Here is a 12,214-nt window from a genome sequence, read left to right as displayed (position 1 = left end):
TCTATGCATGAGGGAATTGAGGCTCAGAAAAGGGGAGCAACTTGCCTACACCAGCACCAGTGGCAGGGCCCTCTCTCTTGGCTGAGGGTTTGGCCCTTCCCAGGGCAGCTCCCTCTGGAGGGTTGCTCTGGCATCAATCCATCCTACCCCCACCTCGGCGGCTCCAGCGGTTCATATCCCAGTGCAAAACAGAAGGCCAGTCCCAGGGTAGACAAGCCCTAGGCATCAGGGGCAAGCTGCCCAGTGACCTTCCCAGGAGGTCCCACACTCGAAGTCCCGAGGTGGACACCTTGCCTCCCTTGGTATTCCAACCAGTCCCTGGAGCTCCCAGAGCCTTGGTCCCCTCAGCCCTGGGATGAGGCTTCCTCCTGCAGGGCAGGAAGCCAAGATTATTCAGGTGAGTGACCTGCCTGTCCCTCCTCCATCATGGGCACTGTCCCCCAAAAGACAAAAAGGCGCATGGCCACTTTTTAAAAGAAAATAATTTAAAATTATGCTTGTTTTATAATTTTAGTGGAAAATGCATATTCTGGCCTCATAGATTACCTATTAAATTGACTAGAACAATAAGAAAATGATTTCTGTTTTAACTAGAATGTTAATTCTGGATATTTTTGCCTGGACGTTCATGCAGCTGAGGGTCCTGAGAGCCCCTGGTCTCACCACAGATGTGGAGGAAAAAGCAGGTCCAACCCCTGCCTCCCACTCCCTACTGTGTGAGCTAGGGGCAGTTTCGTCCTGTCTGACCACAAGCTCTTTGTCTATAATGTGGGCATGAGGATTCCAGCCTTGGAGTGTGCTGTCAGAGGCCAGAGGGCGGAGTGAGGAAGGGCCATGCAGGAACCTGGGAGGGGACTGCCCACAGGGAAGGTGTGGCCAGGCCAGGCCTCAGTCCTCCCTCCGCCAGGCTGTCCCTGGCAACCAGGCCAGAACCTGTGCTGAGTTCTCTGCATAGGGCCCCAGGGCCAGGATCCTAGAGCTGGGAGCAGGAGGCCCGAGACATGAACAAAATCTTCCCCCAGGTAAGAACGACTTTAAAATGCTCCCCGACCTGGGGAGGCCAACCCTGGAATAAAGAGTGGGCTTAAGTGAAGAGGGGAGCAGCTGAGGTGGCCCAGGTCTCCCTTGCTCTGAAGGCTCCCTCCCAGGTTGTAGGGGACCCCACATGTGAACCAGCCGCACAGTTCCGGTGGCGAGCGCTGGAAGGGGGACAGAGGAGCCAGGTGCACAGGAGACCAGGGGAGGGATCAGTCAGCATTATGGGAAGGGGCCTTAAAGAAAGCCCCTCCATGGATGAGCCTGAGCAGGTCTGAAGGATGAGTGTTGGCCAAGTGGACAGTGGAGAGAAGGGCACTGTGGGCAGAGGGCAGTGTGGAATCATGAGGCGGGCGTGATGGGCTTGAGGTGCTCAGCACGCTGGCATTCCCAGGATTCCACACAAGGCTCTCCCTGACCCTTCTGAAAACCCCTTCTGGCTGGCTCCCAGAGGCTGGCCCTTGGCCCACCTAAGCCCTGCCCTCACTCTGTTCTCTTGGGCAGGGAGACAGCGATGACAGTGCTGCTGGAACCAACGCCCTCCCCCGAGGGGAAGGTAAAGGACCGAGCTCCCCAGTGGGCTCCCTTGAGGCTGGGCCGCTGCTTCAGAAGCATGAACAGGACTCCCCAAGTCCCCCACTGTCCCTCAGACCTCTGCCCCCATGCTGACGTCATGTCTTCCACTCCCAGCTTCCTGGCCACAGGGCTGATAGTCACCTGTTTAAGAGGGCTGTTCTTTCTCTCTATGCCTTGAGCGCCTGTGTGTGCTGCCTATCACACACCCCGCCCTACATACTGTTTCCAAGATGACTGAAAGAACTCTGCAGCCAATTCCCTGACTCCGTGGGTTGACATGGACTGTTCTCTGTACTTCTGAGGGATAAAGTAGACAGGATCACACACTAAGTTAGCTCCTACAGTGTGCCACTAACTCACCATGCACCAAGGACAGGTTGCTTTGCCTTTATGCATAAAGGAAGAAACACACATTTATTGAGCACCTACTGTATGCCCCGTCTTGGCCCACATTTGTCAATGAGGAAACAGAAACCAGAGGTAGGTAGTAATAATAACAGCTCTAAAGGATCGGCAAACCCCCCAACCCCCCAGCCCACCCTAGTCTGTGCTTGGCAGTGTATGGCCTCTTGTAGTACCTAGGACACCTCTGAGAAGGAGGCCTGCTTGGGTACAATAACAGATGAGGAAGCTGAGGCTAAGGGACTTTGGGGAGCTTGGCCAAACTGGGATCACACACAGCTGGGAGGTGGGGAGAGGCGGATGGAGTTCAAATTCAAGTTGGGATTCCTCTTGTGGCAAAGCATCGTGCCTTCATTCTTCCAGCGGGGCTCCCACTGGGCGTGGTTGTGGAGCAAACGGCCTCTTTCTCCCATATGTCCAGGGAGGGCTGGTGTGGAAGGGCTCTGAGCCCTGCAGAGTGGTGCCTTTGTGGGGCCCGGCGCCAGTGCTGCCAGTCCTATCTCAGGTCCCTCCCGGGATCCCTCCGCCCAGGCCTGTGCTGCACAAATATTTGAGAAGCAGCTGCTTGAATCCCCGGGCTCCACGCTGTCTCCCTGGTTACCTGAGTTGGCGCTGTGTTCGCTGATGACGTCTAGGGAGCCACAGAACAGCCCTGCAGGGGTGGTGGGTTTCAGCTCAGTTCCCTGCTCATTCAGCGCCAGGCCTTCCCTCCTACAAGCTCTCCCTGGAATGCCTTCCCCTGCCCACCCCCACGCCCACCCCCTCAACCCTGCCTGTGCAAATCCCACCCTTGCTTATCTTACCCCTCCTTCCGGCACCCATGGCCCCTTGCTCACACTTTGTTGATACTTTAGCACCCTGGACCAGAGCTTTGGGAGTCCAGGTACAGGTCTGCCTAGCACAGGCAAGCGGTGTAGGAAGCTCTGGACAGGGGAGTGAATCAGAGGGAAGGGCCTCGAACTCACCTGAACTGGGTGCCTTCCCGTGTCTCCCGGATGTCTGGGTCAGAGTGGTCACAAAACACTCACTGGGTGCCCAGTCTCGCGACTGGATCCTGTGGACACACAGATGCCGAGACCTGGCCTGCCCCTTTCTCTGAGATACCTGCAGACAGCAGTGGCGCCCACACTCTCCCTTTCCCCACCCATGCCTTGTCCTCCTGAGTGCAACAGCAAGCTCCCAAGGTTAGGTAAGGACCGCACTGTGACGATCCTCTGTCCTCTGCACAGCAGGATGCTCGTAGGTCCTCAATAAAGCTTTCTTTCATGATTTTCGCAAGCAGGCAAAAATTAAAGGTACAAGGTAAGTTAAAGGGGCGGATGTCTCATCTCATTGTTATTTCCACGGTGCTTACGTAAACAGCCAGGCACATAGTAAACACTCAATGAACACTAAGAGTAGCTAAAACCTTTAGAGCACTGACTGTATGCCGAGCACTGTTCTAACTGGTTACTGGCTTAGCTTAGTCCTCTCAACAAGCCTAAGGGAGATATCATGACCCACCCCCCATCTGCATGAGGAAACAGGCGTAGAGAAGTCAAGTGACTTCTCGGTGGGGTCCAGCTGGGAGTCCAGCCAGCATCCTGGCTGGCTCCAGAATGGATGGTCACTTGGCGTTGACTCAAGTCCCAGCTCTGCATGAGGTGATCTGGACCTTTTCTTCTCTGAGCCTCAGTTTCCTCATCTATAAAATAAAGGTTTTGAAAAATAGAAGTAATTGCTATGAAGGGCCTGCTTTATTTTTTCTGCAGGCAGAGGCTCACTAAAACAGGTGTCTGTTTCTCCTGACCTCCTGAGGAGAAGTCCTCGAGGGAGGACAGCGGGGCGAGGGCCATGATGCAGAGACCTGGATGCCCACCTCAACTGCTGCTCACCAGCCACTGGCCTGGGCAAGGGACGGGTGCTTGGTGGAAGTGGGCCCACAGGCAGAACCGGGCGCATCATGGAAGTCTCAGGAGCCCCATCCTCCAGGGAGTCCTTCCTGCTCCCAGCCCCAAAGGCGGGGAGGTGCACCTGTAGGGCTGGGCAAGGGGGATCCGCCACTGGTTTTCCCACCCCACACGCAGGCTGCAGCCCCCTCTGCGGCTCACGCCAGGGCGCCTGCCTCTCAGCCTTCTTGCTGCTCCTGCTGGTCACTCTCGCTGCCCTCATCGCCCTGGTCTCCATCCTGGGATTCCCACCACACACACCAGGTCAGAGTGGTCCAGACTGGGTGGGCTGGGCTTGCTCAGAGGGGATGGGGAGCCCATGAGGAACCATAATGCTGTGAGTTTCTGCCATGAGATGCATACGGGACTCTGAGCTGCTATTTGCCCATCTGTATAAGGAGTTACTGAGCAGACTCCGCTCTGATGTCTCCTTCCTCAAACAGCCTGACCTGACCCCCAGGCTGGGCCTTGTGCCTCGGCCCCCATGGCTCCCACACCTCCTGTGGGGTGCCGTGCATCTGTGTGTCTGCCTCCACCAGAGGACAGGGACATATCTTGTCCATCCCACAGCCCTGCCTCATGGAGCTGATAGTTTGGAGAGTAATGGACATTAATCAAAGAAACCCATTAAGGCAGGGTTAGCGGGGGCTCTGCAAGTCTGGATCCAGGGCCTCTGACCCAGGCTAGGAGTCAGGTGGGCAGCTTGGAAAGGGAAAGGGAGCTGAAGGGCCATGAAGAAAAGGAGGGCAATGGTTAGCGGAGAGGGAGGCAGGAAAAGTCTCCCGGGCGCAGGGAATGCCAGATGCAGAATCCTGAGGGTGGGAAGAAAGGTGAGGAGAAGAAGACACAGGAGGCCGGGGGGCTCCAAGGGCCAGAGCAGTGGACAGGGCGGGTGCCCTGTGCTGGGGAGGGGTCACCGTCCAGAGTGCCATGGGCAGAGGCTCCAGCTGGGGGTGGGCTGTCATTTCTGAGAGATGGCTCTGTAGCCAGGTTAGGGGGGTACAAAGGGACATGTGGGGACAAGGGGTAAAATACACAGTACTCTACCCACCCCCCCGGGCAAGAACATGGGCACTGAGTAGAAGTGCACACGTGAGGAGTTGCCCTCACGCGCCCTGTGTACCTGCACATGTGTCTGTGTGTCAGTGTATGTGCACGTCTATCTGTGTGCATGTGTGTATGCATGTACCTGTCTGAGAGTGTGTCTGTGTGCACGTGTGTGAACGTCTGTGTGTATGCACACGTGTCAGTGTGTGTATGCATGTGCCACAGGGGGAATTCTCTGAGACTCAGTCCCTCTCCCGCTGGCTGAGGCTGCCCCAGGAGGTGAGAGGCGGGTGTTGGGTGCCCAAACACACATGCATAGACCGAGCCCGTCTCCAGGCGGCACGCACGTGTATACACGCCCACGCACAGCCGTGGGGCCGGGGTGACCTCCCGCCGTCACTTTCGCTCCTTTAATTCTTCAGAGCAGCCCTGGGTGGGTTCCCTCCACACCTCCCCATGGGAAGGAAGGGAAGACTCTCAGCTGCCCAGCATTCCTGGACACTGGGGGGCTGGCCCCAGCCTCAGGGAGGAGCGGGGACAGCGGGCTTGAACTGTCAGCCGTGTGACTGGGCCTTGCACCTTCTTGAGCCTGGGTTTTCTCATCTATAAAACAGGGCTAAGGATGACACCTCCCAGAACTATTTGAGGAAACAAGAGACTACAACTATCAAAGTGCTCTACAGTCCGTAGTTGTGCCCAGATGTCAGGGATTGTGGCATAAAGGTCCCCAGCCAGCCCAAGAGATTGTTTCTGACAGCCTGACCCAGCACCTGGAGCTCCACCATTAAAACCACTTCACTGACTACAGCCCCGTTCTCAGGAGCTTCTGTGAGGCTGACAATCAGCTCTCAGTAAAGGAGAGAACCATGAGTTACCCTGCACATTCTGTGTTCTAGGGTTGATCACACAAAAGCTTCTATGTAATCTCCCCAGCAGTCCTACGGGGTGTGTGCTCTCGTCCCCACCGTACAAAAAAGGAATGTGAGGCTCAGAGAGGTCAAGTCATCTGCCCAAGGTCTCACAGCCAGGAAATGGCAGAGTGGGGGCTTCAACCTCACCTCTGTCACCACCCAGCCCAGCATCCTCCCGGCAACCCCAGACCCTCGGGACAGCTCAGTGTGGGGCTGAGTCGGGGGAACTTGTGATGCCCTTGTGCACACCACTCTTGCCCCTCTGGGGTCTCCCCCTGCCAACTCAGGGGCCCAGACCTGTGTAACGCTGACGAACAGGACGGGCTTCTTGTGCCATGACCAGAGGAGCTGCATCCCCGCCAGCAGGGTCTGTGATGGCGTCCGCACCTGCGCCCACGGCGAGGATGAGGACGAGACCATGTGCCGTGAGTACCTGCACAGTCTTGCCCTGCCCCAAATGGACCTCTCCAGGTTCAGGGTTGCCCCCCATGCCAGTTCTCCTTGACCTGGGGGCCCCTGTGCCTGGTAGCGGAGTCTCTGCATTTATTTCCTGAACAGACGATGAATGAATGAATGACAAGTGAATGAATGCATGAGTGACAAGTAAATGAATGAATGAATGAATGAATGAATGCATGAATGAATGGGTTCCAGACCTTAGAGACCTGACAGGACCCAGGAGAGGAAAGCCATGGCTACATGGACTAGGCAGTTCCCATGTAGGAAGGAGAGAGTCTGGGGGGTTGGAGCACGTGTGGTGGGAAGTGGATGGGGGAAGTCACTGCATCAAGGACCTTTTAGACTAGAAGAGATGTTAAAGTTCATCTCGTCCATGTCAGAGCTCATGCCCAAATCCTCTCACACACCCAACAGAGGCCACCTAGGCTCTGCTTGCATACTCCAGCGATGGGGGGCTCACTATAGCCCGAGGCAGCTGCTCCCCTCCCTCGTCACACGGTTTCCATGGGAATGTCTCCCTTGGACTGAATTTAGAGCTGTCCCCTGTAGCATCCTTGATTGGTCCCAACTCTCTTCCCTCATCTGAACCACATTTGAATTCACCTCCCATGATGGGGGCACTGCATGGATTTGAAGATTGCTTTCTTGCCCACTATGAGGTTCCCCCTCCCAGAGCCACACTCCACACTCCTACAGTCATCCTCCCTAAGGCTGGTTTTCTCCACTCCACCGGCATACCACAGAACACACACCAGCTGCCCTTGTCCCCCTCCTCGGTCTGGCTCCAGAAGCATCCATCACACTCCTGGCCAGCCCTGGCTAGTCCAAAGGACAAAGGCTTTTCCCCTCCCAAAGGCCTCTCGCCATGTAGCCCCTTCACACCACCGCCTAACACAGAACGCACCTTCAAGGAAAGTGCTCTGACTCCCTCTCTCACAAAGTTTGTGAAGCCACGTCCTCTGCGTTCTGGTCCCCAAGCGCAAGACTTCACATTTGTTCTTGTTTCGTTCCTGTTGGGAGGAGGTTTCCTGGAGGTGAAGGAACTTGAGCCTGCCCTTGACAGTGGAGTGGTTTTGTAGAGGTGTCCGAAAAGACACTTCTGGAGGAAGGAATAGTGCAAGCAGTGGTGTGAAGTGGGCGTGCCCCGGAGTTAAGCCAGGAATGAACGAGGGAGATGCTGCTCTCTGGGCATCTTATGCCGAGGGGGAGGGAAAGAATCCTCCTCTCCCCTTGATTTGACGTCCTCCCCAGGAAACCTTTTCCTGTGCCCTTCTCCCTGTGAGCCCGGGTTTGAGGGGGTGGCCAGGACAGACCACCTCCAGAGAGACGTCTGGAGGCCAGATGTGAAGCTCTCCCTGCTTCATCTGTCCCCCTGCAGGGGATATGCCCCAGAGCCTCCCCAGCTTCCTCGTGGCCCGCTGTGGAGACCCGTCTTTCTGGATCTACTCAGACCAAAAGTGTGATGGGACCAACAACTGTGGGGACTGCTCAGATGAACTGAGCCCAGGTAGGGGTCTGGGCACAGGCTTGACTGGGGCAGCAGGCTAGACAGTGGCCAAAGGGCAGAGTTTGACCAGAGAATCTCAAAGGTTCCCTTGCCTCCCCTTCTTGCATAGTGTGAAGAAGTTTTCCACCCCTGCTTGAGTGCCTCCAGTGGTGGAGTGCTCACTACCATTCCAAGCTGTTCCTTCTGGAGGCCTGTTCTTCCATGGTGGGGCACCTACCTTCAAGGGCACAGATGAGGAAATCAAGGCCCATAGGGTTATGCAAGGGGCACATACAAGGCTGGACTGGGATTTCAGCATGAGTTTCCCTCCTCTCCTCTGCACCTCTCAATCACCCTGTGAGGAAAGCAGGGCAGGAATCACTGGTCTCAAACTTATATGTAGGAAAACTGAGGCCAGAGCAGAGAAAGGACTTCACAGAAGAAGGGATAGGAAAGGAACAGGGATGTAAACCCAGGTCTCCTGGCTCCAAGTCTGGAGCTCTTTCACTGCCCCGACTTTCTTTTCTATTTCTTCACCATTGTTCAAGCAACAAACGTGTGCCAAGCCCTGGGAAGGGCTGGCTGTGCCTGGTGCCAGCTTCCGGTGGGTGATAGTCAAAAGTCAAACCTGTGTCCTACCTGCAGGACTAACATCATGCTGAGGCCAAAAGGCCGTGCTGGGGAACTAGGGAGGGGTACTTCGCGGGGAGGGGTGCAGGTCAGAACCAAGGGAGGCTTTTCAGAAGAGGCAGTATTCAAGCGGCCTTAACAGAGTGGGGCTCTAGGGTGCCTGGGGTGCCCCGGGCCAAAGGAGCTGCTCTTCTGCTGTGCCCACAGTGACGACGTGCCCACCCTGTGGCCCGGGCTGGTGGCGCTGCCCCTCGACTGTCTTCGGGTACTGTGGCTGCATCCCCAGGAGCCTCTGCCGCGACCACACACAGCACTGCTCCGACTGGTCTGATGAGTACTCCTGTCCTGGACCCTGAGGGGGCCCCCAGGCCGGAGGGGAGGCCGGTTGGAAAGGCACTGATAGGCCTTCACAGGAGCAGCGAATGCAAGAACACAAGGATGGGAAGGAGGCTTCAAGGTCATCTAGGGGATCCGTGCACCATTGTCTCTGAATAAGAGTTGCCTCTCCTTGCTTTCAAGTTGTTTAGCCTCTCCTTGAATGCCTCCAGGGACAGGGGCTCACGACCAAGTCAGATCACTCCTAACCAAGATGAAGGGGATCCACTTTCCTGATTTTAGGCATGTCTCCGGGACCACACAGAACAAATCCGTTCTCTGCCCCAAGAGAGGCTTGCAGCTCCTGATCCTATCACCCCTTAGGAAAAAGATAAAACCAAGCCAAGGAGTTCGGATCTCATAGATGCCACATATATGTGAAGTTGCCACTTTCTGCTCCCTTGGGGACCCAAGGCAGATATTGCTGGGCTCACGTGCAGCTTATATTTTTCTCCACTCAGTGATCCTAGCAGGCCCTGCTGGCTGATCACGGGAGATGGCACTCGAGGCAGGGTATTGGCTATCCTACCTACCCTTGGAAGCCATCCCGAGGGCTCTGAGCTGGAGAATAGAAGGTCAGGAGAAAGAGCAGCTTGAGGTGCTCCTCACTGCCCTTCTGTCTATCCCATTCTGCACGCTGCCACCTGTAACCAGTTGCCCAACCCAACAACCCAGCTCTCCTGAGGAAGGGATTGCATTTTGGTCCTGGAAGCTGAGTGAATGAGCAGTTTCTCTGATACTTTCCAGTTTCACAACAGCCAGACAGACAAGGACACGTATCCCTGTTAAACAGATGAGGAAACTGAGGCCTAGAGGAAGAAATGACTTGCTCAGGTCATCCAGCAAAGTCAGTGCCAGAACTGGAACCCAAGCACGGTCTCTGGCGTCCCACCTCTGAAGCCTTTCTGCTCCCAATGGGATTATACCTTGGCCAGGGACAGAATCTCCTTGGGGTACTTTAAAAAGGTAATTTCGTGGGCAGCTGAGTGGGTTGAGCATCTGACTCCTGGTTTCAACTCTGGTTTCAATCTCAGGGTTGAGAGATTGAGTTCTGTGTTGGGCTCTGCGCTGAGTGTGGGTTCTGCTTGGGATTCTCTCTCTCCCTCTGTCCCTACCCCTGCCAAATAAATCTTAAATAAATAAATAGGTAAAATAAAAAGATAACAAATTTTTAAAATCTTAAAAAAATAAAAATAAACAATTTGAAGGTCAGAGTGTGATCCACACCTATTCCAAAAGAAAGACTTGCAATTTGGAATCTGACCAACAGAAGAGTTCCTGATGAGGAAGACAGATATATCCTCATTGGAAATTAATAAAATTGGTTTTATAAAGCAGTCTTTGGTGAGTTTTGAATTGAACATGAGCATCTGAGAGACTGTTAAGCTCCAGTCCATTTTCTCACAGCGCAGCCTCCAGGCACCTGCTCTGGGCCAAGGCCATTCCAGGCACCCAGGAGCAGAAAGACCTGATCCCAGCACACGAGGAACCCAAGGTCTCATGGAAGGGACCCCTCATGCATAGGGGATGGGTGGAGCAGCAGGAAAGGCCGGGCTGAGGCCACCAAGGAGGTGCCTTTGGGGAATGAGGACACAATCCTGTCCCTGAGCCTGATGGCCTGAGGACCCACTCCTGGGACAAGGTGCCTCAGGGATCCTGGCTGAGGAACAGTCCCCCTTGTCTGAGCTTTCCTCCAACCACAGCCTAAGTGAGGCACTTGGGGCTCGCTGGGGACACTGTCAGTTCTGATGCCTTGGGCTGGCTCTGGAGAGAAGAGTTTCTAGGGGAGAGGGGGAGGGGAAGGGCATTCCCCACTGAGGGGCCAATGTAACTGCAGATCTGGATCTGGGGGTGGGACTGGTATAGCTGAACCCAGGAATGCATAGCAGGTCCGAGTGGCCAAAGCACCATCTGGGGGTAGGAGACAGAAGGAGATGAAGTCAGGAGGTGAACTGGGATGTGATCCTTCAGGGCACAGCCCATCACACTCCCTCCTAAGGGCAGCGGGTGTCGTCAGGGGTGATAAGCCAGGAAACACCCTGGACCTACAATGACCTTTAATTACACTGTCCAAGAAAGAGATGCCAGCACCTGGACCAAGTGCACACAGGAGGTGGTCAAGAGTTACTTACTGGTGGAACACAGGGACCTCAGGGAGCAGGGGAGGGGAGGGAACAGGGGGAGGGGGAAGAGTCCAGACCTGAAACTGGTCCTCCCGCCCTGGGGGCGCCTTCTCCAACAGAAAGCCAGTCTCCAGGGGAAGAGAGGGCTTATGTGGTCCCTGGGCAACAAGAAAAGGTCCAGAGGCTCGTTCCAGCCCTCAGAATGCGTTCCCCATGCCGTGGTCTAGCTGTTGGAAACAAGGCTTCTGGGAGGGGGCCATGGGAATATGCCCCTGTGTGCTCATGCTGGTCAGCCTCAGTGGTTCGGGCAGCGGGAGCGCACCCAGTTCCCACCAGGAGAATGCATCCTGCCAGTGCCTCAGATGGGCCCTGCAGGGGATGGGCGGCTGGCCCCACTGGCCCTCCTGTCCTGGGCTTCTTCAGTGGCCCTTTTCAGCAAAGTGCCGAGGCACTGGCACCACGGGCTGCCCCATCATTTTACCCGCCCCTCCTAACCAAACACACCCACCATCCTTTAGGGGTTAAGAAGCTTCGTTTCACAGGACGAGATGCAAGGCTGGGACACACTGGTCCCAGTCCACTCGGTGTGTCCGGAGCAGAGCAGGACCTAAAGCCAGGTTCCCAGGTGCACACAGTTGGTCCCTGCGGAGTGTTTGCTGGGAACCAGGCACTGTGCTCATTAAGAGCTTCACCTCCCGGGCGCCTGGGTGGCTCAGTGGGTTAAGCCGCTGCCTTCGGCTCAGGTCATGATCTCAGGGTCCTGGGATCGAGTCCCGCATCGGGCTCTCTGCTCAGCAGGGAGCCTGCTTCCTCCTCTCTCTCTCTCTCTGCCTGCCTCTGTGCCTACTTGTGATCTCTCTCTCTGTCAAATAAATAAATAAATAATTCTTAAAAAAAAAAAAAGAGTCAGATTCTTGACCTACTGGGCCATCCAGGCATGCCTAAAAAAATTAAAAAAAAAAAAAAAAAAAAAGAGCTTCACCTCCCATTCTCCTCTTTGCACACACACCCAGGGGCCCCGCCATTGGCTGGGGGTGGAGCCAGGCATCTGGGGGCTCAGCGGCAGTAGTCCACTGTCCAAAGCTCTGTTTCCGGAGGTCTGGGAAGCTTCTTGTGGTGGTGCTGCCCATGCAGGGCCATGATGGAGCCCAGTGGGAAGCCAACCCGGGGCAGCCCAGGCTGAAGAGTGCAGGGAGGGCACCTGGTGGCCGAGGGAATGTGAACCAGTACCCCTGGGTGAAG

At 55.6% G+C, this 12,214-nt stretch overlaps 1 protein-coding gene across 4 annotated transcripts; it reads left to right on the top strand.

The window, feature by feature from the left end:
- The first annotated feature begins 877 nt into the window (after positions 1–877).
- On the top strand, positions 878–8,992 carry LDLRAD1 (low density lipoprotein receptor class A domain containing 1). Of its 4 annotated transcripts, none has more exons than XM_004751581.3 (6): positions 878–1,022; positions 1,540–1,591; positions 4,080–4,205; positions 6,187–6,324; positions 7,737–7,865; positions 8,682–8,992. In XM_004751581.3, the coding sequence occupies exons 1-6, from the start codon at positions 1,002–1,004 to the stop codon at positions 8,828–8,830; spliced, it is 615 nt and encodes a 204-aa protein (XP_004751638.1). In that variant the 5' UTR covers positions 878–1,001; the 3' UTR covers positions 8,831–8,992. The 4 variants fall into 4 exon arrangements, with proteins under 4 accessions (XP_004751638.1, XP_004751639.1, XP_012911073.1 ...); XM_013055619.2 differs by having other exon boundaries at positions 879–1,022; positions 6,243–6,324; XM_004751582.3 differs by lacking the exon at positions 4,080–4,205.
- Positions 8,993–12,214: the final 3,222 nt, after the last annotated feature.

Source organism: Mustela putorius, unplaced genomic scaffold, assembly GCF_011764305.1.
Source record: "Mustela putorius furo isolate JIRA1106 unplaced genomic scaffold, ASM1176430v1.1 tig00003853_pilon_pilon_pilon, whole genome shotgun sequence".
In the NCBI taxonomy this organism is placed as follows: domain Eukaryota; kingdom Metazoa; phylum Chordata; class Mammalia; order Carnivora; family Mustelidae; genus Mustela; species Mustela putorius.
This window is presented reverse-complemented; position numbering and strand designations above follow the sequence as displayed.